Below are 17132 nucleotides of genomic sequence, written 5' to 3'. Positions count from 1 at the left end.
TTGCTGGTATAATCGGATGCATTGTACAACTCTATGGAAACCATGAAGGTGAGAAGGTGAGACCGTCATACAATCATATATAAGTATGAACGTCAGTTGATTGCAAAAGCTACATACAAATATCCACCGTCTATCCCATATTAGAGACATTGAGGGTTAGGGCAGATTAATTTAAAAAAGACACAACGCCAAACCCATGCGTAACCATCAAAAGAGCCCGTCAGTCAATACAAGCCTAGGCCAAGAAAGAAAAGAAAAGAAAAAAGAAAAAAAAAAAACGTCAAATCATGGAAAAAGGTTGAGACAGAGCCTCGAGGGTATAGAACAGAGAGGAAGGAGAGGGATAAAAAGGCTTCGTTTAGAAGTCCTCGTCGAAGTTGAGACCACCGCTGTTAGCAGTGGTCTTATCACCTTCCTCGGTGTCCTTCTTCGCGACAGAGGCCATGACACCTGCCTTCTGGTAGTCACCAACACGCTTCTCGAAGAAGTTGGTCTTGCCGGCAAGGGAGATGGACTCCATGAAGTCGAAGGGGTTGGTGGCGTTGAAGTACTTCTTGTTGCCGAGGGCGACAAGGAGACGGTCAGCAACAAACTCGATGTACTGGCACATGAGCTTGGCGTTCATGCCGAGCAGAGCAACAGGGAGAGCATCAGTCAAGAACTCCTGCTCAATGCCAACGGCCTCAACAATGATGTCCTCAACCATCTTCTTATCAGGGCGGTTGTTGAGGTGGGAGAAGAGGAGACAAGCGAAGTCGGTGTGCATACCTCGTCACGGGAGATGAGCTCGTTGGAAAAGGTCAGACCGGGCATGAGACCACGCTTCTTCAACCAGAAGATGGACGCAAAGGAACCGGAGAAGAAGATACCCTCAACGGCGGCGAAGGCAACAAGACGCGAAGCAAAGGTGGACTCCTTGTCGGAGATCCAGCGCATGGCCCACTGAGCCTTCTTGGCAATGCAGGGAATGGTCTCGATGGCATCGAAAAGGTAGTTGCGCTGCTTGGGCTCCTTGATGTAGGTGTCGATGAGAAGAGAGTAGGTCTCAGAGTGGATGTTCTCCATCATGATCTGGAAACCGTAGAAACAACGGGCCTCGGGGACCTGAACCTCGTTACTGAAACGCTCGAGAAGGTTCTCGTTGACAATGCCATCAGAAGCGGCAAAGAAAGCCAGAACGTGAGAAACGAAGTAACGCTCATCATCGTTCAGGCGGTTGTGCCAGTCGTGCAGATCCTTGGAGAGATCGATCTCTTCGGCGGTCCAGAACGAGGCCTCGGCCTTCTTGTACATCTGCCAGATCTGGAGTGAGAGAAACCATTAGCCCTATGTTCTGCCAGTGACGCGTGGAGTCCCCACGCGTCATCCCACTTTACGCGTTGACGTGTCGGCGGCGTGACTGACCTCGTGGTACTTGATTGGGAAAAGGACGAAACGACGGGGGTTCTCCTGCAGGAGAGGCTCCTGGGCCTCAAGCTCCTTGATAGTGAGAGCTTTAGGGGGTCTCAGTAGGCTTCTCAGCCGCTTTCTCGATAGACGCGTCGACAGGCTTGAGAGACGCGGGGTTCTCCTTGCCGACGGACTCGAAATCGAGCTTCTTAACGGGAGAGTCGCTCATCTTGAGGTTCTCGAGGGATGAAGCAGCCTAATGAGGTATATCGGTTAGCCTCAGAGCCCTTTACGACGCGTGTAGCGCGAGAGGCGACATCGTGACATCACGTACCTGCTTCGAAGGAGTGACCTGGGTTGCCATTGGGACGGTATATGTGTGAAAGAATATGACAAGAGACAATTGGAGATAGTGTCAACACCAGGAGGAGACTTGAAGCCAGATAGTTTGGAGGTTTGGAGAGGGAAAGGTGGAGTGGGAGAGGATGTGGTTAAGTAGTCGAGGGCCGTGAATCTTTTTAGCGCGACGTGCTCGGGCACGTCTCACGTGACAGCGCGCTGCTTGATTATGTCAAGAAGCAAGGCGCGTCCATGGATCCGCTGGGAACGGAAAATCTAAACAGAAATGTCGCCTCATGCCACTTCGTTTCCACCACTATCCGACGCTAGGACAGTCGATCCATGGCCGTGCCTGCGGTAGCCCCCTCGACCATTATGGGTACTAGATGGAATTTGAATCTGTGGCATGGCTGTAGCTAATCCCTATGTTCCTGCATCTACCACCGTTTCTGCCTCCAGAATCAGCACAGCAAGAACACAGAGAGGAAAATCACTCCAGATCTGATATAGCTGTAGCCATCAAGTTGGGCTCTGTGAGTTCAAGCACGCTAGCGGGTCAATAACACGGGCTACAGTCTCACGCGTCTCCCAAAATTTTCAGCTCTACGTAATAATGGAGCTCCACTCCACAATTGAATCAAGATCAGATAAGACTGCGCACAGCTGACGCGACAAAACGCGAAACACTGGAGCCCGGATATACGGGAATTGGGAGTCGGTTGGTGATCTAGAACTTAGTGTCGCTCAGCTTTCAAATCCTTCACTAAGCCGGCGCTTTGGAATGGTTGGTTCTGCGGACTCCACATCCAGCCACTCAATACCGGATGTGCGCTTGCTCCGCACAGTAATATTGGCGTGGCTTTCACGGCTATTTGGATGTAGGAAACCTGTTGTAGACAAGGGGAGGGAAATAGACTGATCTCATATGGGAGGAGTAGAGATATCTGCCGAGTGGCTTGCAGCTAGACTATAAACTCTAGAAGGCATGAAGGAGCTCCCCATATTCAGTTCTTGGGTGGGGATCAAGCGCGTCGCCAATGTACCGAAATCCTCGCGTGTTCGCGTCGCCTAGGATCGCAAAATCCAGGGACCTGTTTCAGGGCTGGGCATGTCGGCCATGCGGCTTCCGAAATCTGGCATCCCTGGCAACCCCCAGTCTCCACCTTTGATGCTCGGGCAACCTTTGGCCTAATGGGATCTTTGGATCTCTGGCACATTGCTGGCATCGACTTTATCGGAAAATGAGGGTCCACCGGGAGATATGAAGACTAGAGAATTTGATCTCTACTCCTGGTCTCATTGGCGCGGGCTTTCGAAGCCGGACGCCGGAATTTATTAGGTTATTGAACACATACTTTGCTTCTCTACCTTGTAAACATCCTTGGGCGGGATTAGCTGAACCTGAAGCTGAGGCCAACGCGTCCGTAAAGCGGAAAGCGCGAGCTGCGCAACGCCGCGGGCGGCCTGGTTCCTGAGGCACTGTAAACAGCTGCTTGGACCACCAGATTTCCACCAGCAGGCTTTTCCTTTTCGCCCAGGGATTCAGTCATATCACATCGTGGGCATTTTAGGTTCGATCTCATAGAGCTCCACGACCTTTGGTGTGGTCGTGACGGCAAACTACTCTTTGCATTTATTTCACATGACCTAACGTGTTTGCGGCTTCTGTTGACCCACCAACCTTCATTTGGCAAATTGGCATTGCATTTATTCATGAACACAGAGGATATATTGTGTAGCTATCGAATCCAAGATCGGTGAGTGATACTTGGAATAAACCTGCGGCCGCGCAGTGGAACCTCTGTCGGCTGATGGTAGAACCAGCAAAGGGCGAATTGGAGTTCAGAGTGCATATGCTGCCTCCCTATCTATATAGGTTGTGTTGAACAACTTTGTCGCTATAAGTTAAAGACCAAGCCCCAGTTCCAGTGGACTCAACAATTGTTGCATTCGTTCCTCGAATCCGACTGCACTATTTACCTGGCGCTTGTTCGCTGGCACCCCACATTCTGCTCCATGAAATCAACGCCTCTTTCGTCTTACAGCGGGACTCGAAAGACCTGTCCTCCATCTGATGGGCGAGCCGGGGATTTAAGAAGCTGTCCGCGTACTCGAGTGGATGTCTTAGCTAGCTACAGCTTTACATGCCAGCAGTCTTGGTCTATTCTTTCGACCGTTCCGTTTCACAGCCAGTAAGAGTGCGGATACTCATGAAGATGTGAAGAAGCGGGCCTTGGAGAACGTAAGGGATTGCTTCTCGGAGAATAAAAATAGACTACGCGTGGTACATGCTGTTGGAAACCGCTTCGCTGCAGTCCGTGTCTATCTATACTTCTTTTACACAAGGTCACTGATGGTGTTGGGCCAAGAAGCTGTGCAGCAAGGGTTTCCCAAGTACTTGGCTCGGGCGAGAGCTTTGCTGAGAGGAAGGCAACGATCCAAGCCTTGCAAGAGAAGGGGCTCTAAGATTCTTTTCTTATCAAGATATACGGAACATTCTCTAAGTTACTGAGCGTGTAGGAGACTTAGAAGGAAAGAAAACCCATTTTCCAAGAGCCGACACCAGACTTTATAGCGGGAAGGTTACCGCCAGAAATCTTCTATTCCTTGGACTCCCCGTTAGATGGGCTCCTAGATGAACTCTCCTCACTATATCTAACAATCAACCACAACGGCCAGCTGAAAATGAGAAAATCCAGCCAGGACAGAATAGCGGGTCTAATAGACCAGTGAAAATTGGTAAAATGGAGTTCATATGAAGTGGGGCCCAAGATAGGCTCAACCTCTGTTTGAAGCAAAAACATACCCTTGCTGGAATGCTGCAACAGAGTATCGTTCACGAAACCGAGCCTACTTGTGACGCAGATATCGCTGCTCCATTAAATAGCGCCAAAGGTCCCGAGATGCCCCTCGGCTGAATCACCGGAAATCGACACAGGATGCATTCGATGCAAATCCCGAAAAGTCAAGGTCAGGATCTATAGTCCGCTATAGCAATTCGGAACATCTAACACTAAATTAATGCGACGAGAATTGTCCCAGGTGCAGTTACTGTGCTCGCCCACAATCCACCATGTGGATACGCAGCGCTGAAGACACGCGTCTTTGATCCGACCCGGCCCATACCCTCGCGATCTGCACGTCGTCAGCAGCCTCGAGATGGGCGTAATTCAGATCAATCTTTCCCCGGCCCTGCGGGGTTACCAATCCTCAAGCTGAGCCTCCTGCATCATTTGGACAACAGAGATAGCCATGACCATGAGTTCGGCGCAAGTCCTGTCTGTGCGATAAATGTGGATCAAGACTGCTCCTCAGATGGCATTTGAGTATCAGCCACTTCTTCACACTATTCTCGTTCTAGGTGCTGCGCATCGAGTAGCTTTAAATCCTGCGGAAGCTAACTCCTTACGTCCGGTTTACCACTGTTACCTCGACCAGTCACGGCTCATTTGGACGATAACATCAGCGAACATGTTTGCCTCAATGCGATTTTGCTATCGTTATATGCCTCGTTCCTTCGCTCAGAGATCCACACTGAAATCCGAGTCCCCACTTGTGTGGCTTTCTGTCACACCGGGGATCCGAACATTTATCTTTTCGCGCTTACCCACCAGGCGGATGACATCTGGTGGCTCCAAGGCATTCCGGTGAAGGAATTACATGGGATCAAGAGCATCTTGCCCTCCGGATCGAAATGGACGATGGTCTGACCGGTGAAAATAATAATCGGAATCTCCGCAAGAATCTAACCGCAGGGATTTGAAGTCGAGAAGCGCCGACGAACCTGTGATGAGTTTTCAAACAATGAACATTATGACTTCCACGCATCGTGAATCTCGGGAAGCCTCAAGGAACGTCAAAAGCGCATGTTTTGACACTGTGACCCATACCAACTTAGCGCTTTCGGCCCTACCTTAGAACTGAAATGACGTAGAACAATACCACCTGTCAACTAGGCAGTGCTCCTTAAATGTTGAATTCGAGAGGCTCAGACGAAAGTCCAAAAAATAAGTCGAATTGACGGTCAGACAGCGAAAATAGGTTCCAAATCTCAAAATCACCCCCACTCCCCGCGCTTGCAGGGATACGTCAGTCAATAAGATCTTCGGCGTAAATCGTATTTGACATGATGCATAAGTGGACTCAGCTCCACCCCCTGAATCCTCCAATCTTGGCCCACCAACCACCGGACAGGGATCTTCGCCTCATCACAGCCCGACGATCAAGCACGCTCTAAGCCCACCTAAGGCAGAGAAGGTTGAAACTGGCCCCAACCAAGCGTTAACAGGGTTCTTGTGCGGACTGTGCAATGGCCCTATCACTCTCCCGCAATACGGGGTTCTTTGTTCTTAGCGCCACGAGAGCACAGCCACGTCGCGCATTGGGCCTTCGGACAAGGATCTGACCAGGATTCAAAATGAATCCACACGTATAGTTTCGTGTGACTGGGTACTTGTGGCTAGTTTATTCCTGCGTTCTAGCTTGACGGTAAAGGATCGGCATTGACGCAGGCAGACAGGCACGGTAGACTCCAGGTTTTAAGAAGCTCATTCCCACCCTCAATTCCTTCTTACTCCAGGTTCTACAGATCTACCTCTTCAATCGCACAGAATTTCAATCATGGTGTCGACCACTGGAAGCTATGAAATCGCCAACATAACCTTCTTCGGCGCCTGTCTTCTCCCGACCTTATTCTTCCTCGGCACCGGGGGCAGGTTCGGAATTGGATGTTGGTTGAATGCTCTTTTGGCCATCTGTTTTCGCATCAGTGGCCACGCGCTCTCATATCAGGCGTTAAGCACGCCGAAGGGATTCAACACGATCGGAATCGTCTTGAATGGCATCGGCATGTCACCATTAACGCTTGCGGTCGGAGCTATGCTTAGCAACGCGTGTGTATACACTATTGCCTTCCTACAGCCACGAGGGCGCGCTTTTTCTTCCTGGACCCTGGCAACTGACATTCTCTTCTAGCAACACGTCCATCAAGCCGAGGCTTCCTTTACCGGCAAAAGCACTGGGGACTTTGGTTTCCACTATTTTGATGGTTGTGGGCAACAGTTTCTCGTTAGCCGGCATGAAGAACCACCCCCTTCTCATCGCGGGTGTGTGGATGGAATTCGCGGCTTGGGTGATTATTTGTGGAATGACCATCACGGTTTGGATGCACAAGGAGAACAACAACCGCCGCCCCGAGGAAATGCAGGTACGAAGATTTCGTATTTCGAGTTCCAGATGCAAGCAAAGTATTAAAAACTGATACGCCTTAGTTACTGATTGCGGCCTCGATTGCGCTCCCATTGATCGGCGTTCGTGTTATCTCTTTCCTAATCATCGCATTGAAGGAGGGGAATATGCCTTCATTACTGGTGGAGGTGTGGCGTATGAGGCGTTTCTAGGCACTTTGCCGGAATTCCTCACGATGCTTAGCCTGCTTACCGGCGGCCTTTTGACTTGGCAGCTGGGCTCTAAGCGCCGGGCCGAGCGTAAGGCTAAGAAACACGGCGATGAGGCCGAAGGGCTGGTGTACAAGGGCGAAGATGATGACCACGAGGACACGATGTACCACGGTGCATCGATGTACAGAGACCCCTATACTCACCCGATGGATCGAACTGATAACGTGTCCGATGTCTCTGTTTAGAGCATGATAGAATGTACTAATGTTTATATATCAGCATTTAACGGCAAATGGAATGATGAATGAATTTTAAATGTTCTACTGTAAGCACTAAAAGTATGTGGTACTCACAGTCACTATGACTCTTGGTGAGCAATGGGTAACATCTAGCCCCCGTCTCAGGGATGCATCGTCCAAGGCTCCAGGATTCTCGAGTTTGAGTCAATAAAGAGTCACGGCTAACCCGTTCAGGCCGGATCTACAAGCATCTCTCCAATACGAATGCGCAATTCCAAGTGACTGCCCCGCAGTCGGGCAGGCATCAACAAACCAGCGTTCGCTATTCTACAACGGCGGCCCGTCTCCGCATCTTTTCAGCCGCTGGTCTTCGTGAGCTACGCTGAAAAGTCGAGAGCAACAAAACTATTGCATCGGCTCGACTAGTGTGCTCTCATCATAACCACCATGAAGAGCCTAGGCCTACCGTGTGCTGTTTCGGACGAAGATGTCTTCGGCCCAATTGTGAATTCTTCATGTCGCCATGGCTTTGATTTCACTCTTTTGTTCGAGGAGACAATTTTCACATTCCTGCCTATTTTAATTGCCTGCCCTATTGTTCTGATACGGTTATGGACCCTTCGAAATGTGTCAGAGAAGGTCAATCGTTCATCGTTCTATTTCACGAAAGAGGTGTGATAAATTCACCAATTCTCTGTCCACATGAGTCTACTTCAACGTTAACTTGGTATTTAGTTGGCTTCATTCCTGCATATGACTCTTCAATTTACCCTGCTCATCTTTTGGTGTCAACCATCCACTCCGACGACAAGAGCAACTGTGCCAACGGCTTCTGCGTCCGTAGTGGTGTCGCTCTTTTGTCTGTACTTGTCACACTTGGAGCATTTTCGCTCGCTACGCCCGTCAACTATCCTGTGTCTCTACCATGGATTTACTCTGATTCTTGACCTGCCGCGTCTTCGGACCCTCTCTCTCTTGCCGGATAATCAGACCGTGACTGTCATATTTGCTGTCTCCTTGCTTTCCAGAGCTGGTGTCGTCATCCTCGAGGCCACGGAAAAGAGATCCCTGTTGAAGAAGTCCTTTTCTGGATATGCTATTGAGACCACTAGTGGAATCTTCAATCGCAGTCTGTACTTGTGGGTGAGTGGTCTGCTGTGGAAGGGCTCGAAAACCACCTTGACTGTCGACAACCTCCCTATCCTCGATGACGATATCAAAAGAGCCTCAAACCCCGAGCATCTACTTGACAAGTGGAACAAAGGTCAGATCTAGCTTTTTTGCCCGTGTCATATCAAGCCATCTAATTATAGAACAGCCAACAGATACGGCCGCAACGCTCTACTATGGACCTTCATAAAACATTATAAATGGGACTTGCTTGGCGGCATCTTGCCGCGCATGGCATTCACTGGCTTCTTGTTCGTACAACCATTCCTTGTCCAAAGGGTGTTAGATTTCATGACGGAGCCTGAACACGTCAATTCATCAAATTATGCCCGCGGCCTTGTCGCGGCATATGGTATTGTCTACATTGGAATTGCAGTATGTGTCATTAACCCGTTCCTCAACCCGTCACTCATCATGACGCTAGGTCACACACAATGTCTACCGTTCCACGGTATACAGAGTTATCGCGATGGTGAGAGGAAGCTTGGTGAGTATGATCTTTGATAAAACGCTCCGTATGGGCACATCAGCTGCGTCAGATGCATCGGCGGTTACTCTGATGAGCACAGACATAGAACGCATAGGGGATGGTCTTCTCGATATGCATGAGACTTACTCCAATCTTGCCGAGGTTGTGCTCGCTCTTATCTTCTTAGCGCGACTTCTTGGTATTGCTACTATCGCTTCTACAGCGCTCGTCATCGGTATGTCTTCGCTCTCCGTCCTGGTACTAAAGTTGTACCCTCTGACATAAGAGTTACAGCCTGTTTGGTTGTCGGGTTGCCCATCTCTATGGCCAGGGCTAAAGCCCAAGGCGTATGGCTTGAATTCGTCGAAGAGCGTGTATCCGTGACTTCTAAAGTCCTCGGTGTCATGAGAAATATCAAGATGACAGGCTTGACGGACATTGTTGCCGACAGTCTCCGGAAGCTGAGAACCGATGAAATCGGAGCGTCGCAGAGGATGCGGGTCATTCGAGTCATCAATAATACGATTTGTTGGTAACAACTCCCAGGTGGAAGATCCGAGCTAATCTGCTCTCAGCTTACATCTCTGACGCGCTGGCTCCTGTAGTCGGTTTTGGACTCTATGTCATCCTTGCCAAGGCAAATGGTGGACCTACCTTGACTAATGGAACTGCATTCGCGGCACTAACCCTTTTCTCCCTTCTCGATACGCCAGTCGTCTCGATTGTCTATGGGACGGAAGATTTGATGACGGTTGTCAACTGCTTTCAAAGAATCCAAAAGTACCTGAACGAAACCGAGCGGGAAGACCGTCGATTGAAGTTGCATGAAGAAGACCCGATACTTATTGACACGAATGATGATGGAGGTAAATCGTGTGTGGTGGCTTCCCATTTATCTGCTGCATGGGCAGTCGATGACGAGCCTATCCTCAAGGACCTGGATTTCGATATCAAACGAGGAAATACAACCATGATAATCGGCCCAGTGGGCTGCGGGAAATCGACTCTCCTCAAAGTTCTGCTTGGTGAAGTCCAAGAATGCTCTGGTCAGGTGTTCACATCATACAGGACTGCTGCATATTGTAGCCAGTCACCATGGGTCAAATTTGGAACGGTCCAAGAGAACATTGTTGGGTCCTCCTGTGGGATAAACGTTGGTACGATCGTGTCGTTCATGCTTGCGCACTAGCATTCGACCTGCAACAACTCCCATCGGGAGATCAGACCAAAGTTGGCGTTCGTGGATCAAGACTTAGCGGTGGGCAACAGATGCGTGTGGTAAGTGTACAACCAAGCTAGTGGTTTCGAATTCCAGAGGACACTGACTTATTCAGGCACTTGCTCGAGCCCTCTATTCGAGAGAATCTATCTTGATTCTGGATGATGTCTTGACAGGGCTAGATCGTGAGACTGAAAAGCTCGTCCTGGATGCTGTTTTCGGGGGCCGTGGCATTGTAAAGGAGCTCGGCCAAACTGTTATTCTTGCTACAAACTCTGGTCAGTTGTTGTATCTTTTTTTTTGAAAGAAAGCCCCCACTAACAGCATCACAGCACACCACATTGCTTACTCTGATTTCGTCATCTCGCTTAACGGGCAAGGCCAGATCGCCCAGCAACGCTCCTCCAAAGAGCTCATGGCGAATAAGGATTATTCTGCCATTTTCGACGAAAACCCAGAGCAAGTCAACACGGATAGGGCACCGGATGTTGTATTTGATGACGAGCAGCTGCAAGAGTTAAACTTAGAAGGCGAAGGCACTGACGAATTCAGCCGAAGAACAGGTGACTGGACCGTCTACTTGTATTACTTCCGGGTCATGGGTTATCCATTGCTATTTCTAGCACTTGCATGCTCCGTATTCTTTATTGCTGGGGCTACCTTGCCTCGTAAGTAGTCCCGATCCTTCCAGCTTCCTTTTCCCCGACCTGACCAACTTTCAGAAATTTGGCTTCAATGGTGGACTCGTGCCAACGAGAAGCATCCGAATGCTGATATTCCGTACTGGCTCGGTGGCTATGCTGCTGTGGGGATTTTGACTCTTTTCGCCGTCTTTTGCTCGATCTTTGTCTTCGATATGCTCGTTATCCCCAAGACGGCTCGCCAATTCCACGAGATACTCCTGGGAACAACTATGAGTGCCACAACCTCTTTCTTGACATCAACGGACATTGGAACTACAACCAACCGGTTCAGCCAGGACCTGGAACTGATTGATGAAGAGCTCCCGGCGGCTTTTGAAATGGCAATAGATGAGGCTCTAAGCTGTCTCGTGGAAGGTTTCTTAGTCTTCTTCGGCTCATCGTATGTCACGGCAGCAATAATACCCATCTGCATCATCGCTGTCTACTATGTGGCCAAATTTTATGTGCGAACATCTCGTCAAGTTCGTCTGCTAGACATTGAGACGAAAGCTCCGCTATTCTCCCATTTTCTGGAAACTATTAGTGGCCTCTCCAGCATTCGTGCTTATGGATGGACTGAAGAATATCGTCGTCTGAGCCGAACTACTCTGGACAATTCTCAACGCCCATTCTATCTTCTCTTCTGTATCCAGAGCTGGCTCAATCTTGTTCTTGATTTGATCGTTGCTGCCATCGCCGTCACGGTGATTGCGATTGCATTGGCTTTGAGAGGGAACTCGTCGCTCGGTCTTCTTGGCATTGCGCTGTTCAACATTGTGAATTTCAGCTCTACTCTACAATCACTGATTTCCGAGTGGACTGGTCTTGAGACGTCTATTGGAGCTGTCTCTCGTATACGCTCATATGTACGCGAGGCCAAGACCGAGGACTTGGATACTGAGGTTCAGTCTGTCCCAAGCTCATGGCCACAAAACGGTGAGGTGAAGTTCATCAATATGACAGCTTCTTATGAGTATGTGCCATTGGAAACCACTTATTGGGAGAGCAGAAACTAATGCAGCCCCAGGACTTCTTCACCGCCGGTCCTCAAAGGAATCAACTTGGTGATTGCACCAGGAGAGAAGATCGCAATCTGCGGTCGAACAGGAAGGTTAGTGGAGCTGTCTTGGAAAAGTTTCTAGATGGTTCTGGGGGCTGATCTCTTTCTAGTGGGAAATCATCCCTCATCTCGACTATCCTGCGGACTCTTGAAATTGACAGTGGCAGCGTCCTCATTGACGGTGTCGACATCGCACTACTATCAAGGTCCCGCATTCGATCTTCATTGAACACGATTCCCCAGCAGGCCTTCTTCCTCCACGGTAGTGTTCGGCTGAATCTCAATTCTCGACAAGATGTATCGGACGAGAAGATCATCGATGCCCTTCAAGAAACCGACCTTTGGTCTCATATCGAATCTAAAGGGGGCCTTGATACGGATATGTCAGAAGATCTACTCTCCCACGGACAGCAGCAGCTATTCTGTCTCGCGCGGGCTATGTGCAAGTCTAGTCAGATTGTGATTATGGACGAGGCCACAAGCAGGTAAGTCGCTGTACATAAATGTCTTATCAGTCACTCATCAGGCTATAGTGTGGACTCAGACAGCGAGAAACTCATGCAGAGTGTCATTCGCAAGCATTTCAAAGACCAGACTATCATTGCCATTGCGCACAAACTGGACACGATTCTGGATTACGATAAAATCGCGTTTATGGACCAGGGGAGAGTGATTGAATTCGATAAGCCTCAAGCCCTCTTGTCGATGGAGAAATCGGCGTTCAGGTCTTTGTACAACAGTTTCTGCGACCAAGCATCATGATAGGCACTCCTTTTTCCTTTTTCGTTGACGGGCAAAATGTTCTATCTGTCCCGACCATTTGACCACTACATTTGTCAGTCATGAATAGTGAGCACAATCTTGTCTCGGCCTTCAAATCTCCTATGCGCATAATCGTACACCTCTCTAGCCTGAGCGAGAAGAAACGAGAATGTAACAATCAGCTTTACAGCCCCTCGATATACCAATTGCGCCAATCATTGCACGGCCTGACTCTTTCCACTGACAAGAAGGAACAACATTTAGACTCCGCTTCGCAATCCACAACTTCTTATGCTCTACAAAGTTCCACGCCGTTGATTTTACCAAGGAAAGCACCCCAGGGTCCTTGAGATACTCCTAGCACTCCACAAGCAACTCCCTACCGATAAGTTATCAACTACAATGCTACACTTCCTCGGCTTTCTAACCGACTATACTCAACCACCTCATGCACCCCCCAACCCCTCTCAGGAACTCCTCATTCCTCGCATACAAGCTCAATAGAGTACACCACCCGGTCAAAAGTCTGTGTGCACTCGGCCCCATTACCATCACCCTAATAACCACCCACATTTTTATTCTTTCTCCTACACCTCCCCCATGGCATCGATCGCTATCAATCTGGAATTATATTCTAGCAAGATAAAAAAAAGATCTATATAGCGAAAGATATGCAGGTTTAGTTTAAAGAGCATGGGATGTATGTTGAAAATTGGCCTGTATACTCACCTGGTCTTAACCCTATTAAACCGGTCTGGAATATACTAAAATTCGAACTTTTTTTGTTTATTTGAAGACTGATGTAGATAGGAAGATCTAAGGAGGATAGAGCCTATCTTAAGGAATATGTTAATACTGTATAGAAGGTGTTAGACTAAACGGAGATTGATATGTTAATATTAGGTATGGGAAGAAGGATAGATAAATCATATGCGAACCAGAGTTATTGTACGAAATATTAAGTAAGGGAACTCTATATATAAACCTGATTATTCAGTATATTGAATCTTAGTATGATCCAATAAGGATTGGTGGTGTAGGATATGTAACCATGAATACACATCAGTATTTGATGGGGTAGGTAAAGCGGTATGCGCACAGACTTTTGCCCCCCCATTGTAGCAATTTCTAACCCCGTACTAGCATCCAGCTGCACAAATTTTAGCGCAAGCCTATTCTCCAGGACAGGCGCCTTCTTGGCCTACGTGTATACCTGGGGTGGCGAGGAGGGTTAAAGCTCTTCAACTCATATAAGTACAGGTAATGTAGACAATAGGCTAGGGCGGAGTGATCATGACATGCGAGTCTTCCAGGCTTAGATTATCAATCTTTAGGAAAGACTCCATTTATTGAGAATCGGGTCTCGAAAGAGGAAAATGCTATTAAAAGCTATATGCAGAAAACCAGTATGACTGGCTGTACAACTAAAAGGGAAATCCCCCCATTCTCAAACGCAGGCGATATCACAAACATGACGCCTTACTGAACAGGAGGCAAATCAGCAGAAAGAGGGAGCTTGCGAGAAGAGCTGCCCACATAGACTCTCTTGGGAGCATTTGATACAACCCAGTTCTGGGACATAGGGTCCCAGCTGGACAGATCACGGCGGGTCAGGGTAGCGGTGAACGGGACGCTCTGGCCGGGTTGGATGGTCAAGCGGTCGAAAGCACGCAGGACCTTGACGGGGTCGTTCGCACCCCGAGAGACACGTATAGTTGTGGAACTTCGTCACCAACCACAGAGCCGGTGTTAGTGACAGTAGCAGTTACCTCAATTAAATCTTCAAACAGGCCTGCGTTGCCACCGTCGACACCGCTCGCGGGTAGAAGAGGCTGGGCAGAGGCGTCTACCGCGCCAGCGGGGATGTAGTCCTCGGTCTTCTCGCCATAGTAGGGGTCACCAGAAGATTCCTTCAGGTTGGTCGAGTTCAACCAAGGGTAGAGGTACTGAGTGATACGCTTGATTCCCTTGGGGAATAAGTAGTCGGAGGGGCTGCCGACCTGGCCGAGGGCCTGAGCAGGCCTGGTCCAGCCAGTAGTAGGAACATACGGCTCGGCATTGAGAGCAGTCACCTTCAGGTCACAGAAGGAGAAAGTGGTGTAGCTCAGTCCATATCCAAACTCATAGAGGGGAGTCGCGTTCTTCTTGTCGAATGAGCGGTAGTCAATAAAAACACCCTCGGTGAAGTCATCCTGGGGAGCACCGATACCGTTGTTGGGCTCGGTCAGAAGAGAGGGGCCGTAGTCCTTGCGGTTCTTGCCCCAGGTGAAGGGGGTCTTAGCACCAGGGTTAACACGGCCGAACAGGATATCCGCAATACTGTTGCCACTTTCCTGACCGGGAAGACCAGCCCAGAGAATAGCAGTAATGTTGGGGTTGTCATGCCAGTGGTTAATGAGGACGGCGCTAGGGGTGTGCATGATAACGATGGTGTTGTTGCAGTTCTCGGCCGCGGTCTTGACAACCTGCTCGCCGTTCTTCCAAAGCGTCATGTTCTTACGGTCTCCCTCGTTGCCATCCACATTAATGTAGCCCTCACCAGAGTCCGCATTCACGAAGACCAGAGCCACACTGGCCTGGGAAGCAAGCTCGGCCATCTGGTCAATGGCACCGTTGTGAGTCACGGCAAAGACATCGGTGTTTCCATTATTCAGGAATTCGTTCTGGATCGCCTGTTCCGGGGTGATCAGGTAGGGAAATTCAGCACTTCCGCTGCCCCAGCCCATTGCGAGAGTGCCATTGTCACAGCCACGGTCGCTACAACCATTAGCGCCCCAGGGGTTAGAGCCGGCGTCTTCTCCGAAAATGCCAACCAAACGCTCCTGAGGCTTCAATGGAAGGCCGCCCTTATTCTTCAAGAGGACAGTACTATCGGCACCAATCTTGCGAATAATGCGCTTGTGGTCACGCTGCACATTGATGCGCTCGTTGAGCTTGACCCTGTTCTCGCTCACGATGAAGTGCTCATAGCCGTATACGTCACGGGTCCAAGAGCTGAAGTTAGGTGGGGTGCGGTAGCGATCACGGCCAACCTTATAGTAGGCAGTCATGATACGAGTGGCCATATCGTCAATACGCCATTCAGGGACAGTGCCGTTCAACACAGAGATGGTCAGGTTGGTACCCCAGAATGAGTAAGGGCTGCCCAGAATAACGTCGCCCGGCATGGACATGTCCATACCAGCCAGAGTCGCGGAAACACCGCTGTGGTGCGCACCCCAATCACTCATCACGAAGCCTTGGAAACCCAGTTCGCTCTTGAGCAGCTTGTTCAGCATGTGGCTGTTCTGGCAACTGTAGCTGTTGTTGACCTGATTGTAGGAGCACATAATAGAGCCCACGCCAGCGCGAACGGCATCGACAAAGGGCCAGAGGTAGAGTTCGTGCATGGTGGTATCGTCAATGTTGGAGCTGATAGCCTCGGTGATATTGTATCCGTATCCCTGAGCCTCGCCGACCTGACGGAAATGCTCCTGCTCGTTTCCGATGAAGTGCTTAGCACAAGCAATGACACCGGCATCCTGGATTCCCTTGATGGTCTCGGCCATCATCACGCCGGTGAGAACGGGGTCTGGAGAGAAGCCCTCCCAAACACGGCCACCGTCTGGATGTCTACCGAGAGGTCCAGCCACGGGTCCTAGTTGCACATCCACGCCCTTGTCACGGTGCTCCTCGCCCATGCCTCGACCACGCACGTAGGCCAGCCGCTTATCCCACGTGGCGGCAACATTGATACCGGCGGGGAATCCAGAGTTGTAGTCGCCTATTCGATGAGATCAGCTCGTCGCCCAATTGAGCCTGGGCACGCACCCGGGATGACTTACTATCACGGACACCAAGAGGCGAATCTTGCATACACATGCCCCACATACCAAGTCTTCACGATCTCATCAATTTTCGTTCTCCCAATTTCATTTCCCAATGGGTTTTTTTCGCTTACCTGGGGATACCACCAGTCTCGCCCACACATCGTTCTTGCATCCAACTATAACAGTATTAGTTGATGCCCGCCAAGTAAAAATTCCAAACGTCATACCCCGCGCCAGTTGTCAAGTTGACCTTCTCATCGAGAGTCAGCTGTGATACGAATTCGACCGCTCGTTGGTAGGCTTGCGCCCATTCGCCTTCGCCGGTGGCCCATGGGGATGGGTAGTAGGGTTCAGAGTAGGCCAATTCCTATTACAACACTCAATTAGCTTTCGCTTCCATATGGGTTGCCCAAGCCAGACAGATCTTACCTTGGCTGTTGCCACTGAGGCAGTAGCCAGCAGAGCTACATCCGACCAACCGAACTTCATGGTCGGGGATGTAAAAGGGGCCCTAGACTAATTGAGGTTCTCACGTAAAAGAGAGACGAACCACAGAGTAGCGGGAGGGGTTAGTGAGTGTCGAACAGCGTGCAG

The 17132-nt window shown here is 49.7% G+C and overlaps 4 protein-coding genes across 4 annotated transcripts; 2 read left to right on the top strand and 2 right to left on the bottom strand.

The window, feature by feature from the left end:
- Window positions 1-358: 358 nt before the first annotated feature.
- N7468_001155 (ribonucleotide-diphosphate reductase subunit RNR2) lies at window positions 359-1753 on the bottom strand (the record flags this gene model as incomplete). The annotated part of the gene is made up of 5 exons (XM_058470452.1): window positions 359-709; window positions 769-1302; window positions 1405-1479; window positions 1547-1645; window positions 1724-1753. The coding sequence occupies 5 exons, from the start codon at window positions 1751-1753 to the stop codon at window positions 359-361; spliced, it is 1089 nt and encodes a 362-aa protein (XP_058333593.1).
- A 4595-nt stretch (window positions 1754-6348) lies between these two features.
- On the top strand, window positions 6349-7372 carry N7468_001154 (uncharacterized protein; the record flags this gene model as incomplete). The annotated part of the gene is made up of 3 exons (XM_058470451.1): window positions 6349-6620; window positions 6703-6947; window positions 6999-7372. The coding sequence occupies 3 exons, from the start codon at window positions 6349-6351 to the stop codon at window positions 7370-7372; spliced, it is 891 nt and encodes a 296-aa protein (XP_058333592.1).
- A 441-nt stretch (window positions 7373-7813) lies between these two features.
- On the top strand, window positions 7814-12729 carry N7468_001153 (P-loop containing nucleoside triphosphate hydrolase protein; the record flags this gene model as incomplete). The annotated part of the gene is made up of 13 exons (XM_058470450.1): window positions 7814-8038; window positions 8102-8630; window positions 8685-8911; window positions 8961-9240; window positions 9300-9533; window positions 9581-10162; window positions 10195-10283; window positions 10340-10502; window positions 10557-10892; window positions 10947-11880; window positions 11935-12018; window positions 12078-12452; window positions 12501-12729. 13 exons carry the CDS (start codon window positions 7814-7816, stop codon window positions 12727-12729), a joined length of 4287 nt encoding a protein of 1428 aa, XP_058333591.1.
- A 1479-nt stretch (window positions 12730-14208) lies between these two features.
- On the bottom strand, window positions 14209-17027 carry N7468_001152 (beta-glucosidase; the record flags this gene model as incomplete). Its single annotated transcript, XM_058470449.1, has 6 exons — window positions 14209-14406; window positions 14466-16492; window positions 16554-16606; window positions 16670-16714; window positions 16766-16905; window positions 16968-17027. The coding sequence occupies 6 exons, from the start codon at window positions 17025-17027 to the stop codon at window positions 14209-14211; spliced, it is 2523 nt and encodes an 840-aa protein (XP_058333590.1).
- Between the last annotated feature and the right edge of the window lie 105 nt (window positions 17028-17132).

Source organism: Penicillium chermesinum, assembly GCF_028974085.1.
Source record: "Penicillium chermesinum strain IBT 19713 chromosome Unknown utg000002l:1.0-5270490.0:1.0-5274688.0, whole genome shotgun sequence".
Lineage (NCBI taxonomy): Eukaryota > Fungi > Ascomycota > Eurotiomycetes > Eurotiales > Aspergillaceae > Penicillium > Penicillium chermesinum.
This window is presented reverse-complemented; position numbering and strand designations above follow the sequence as displayed.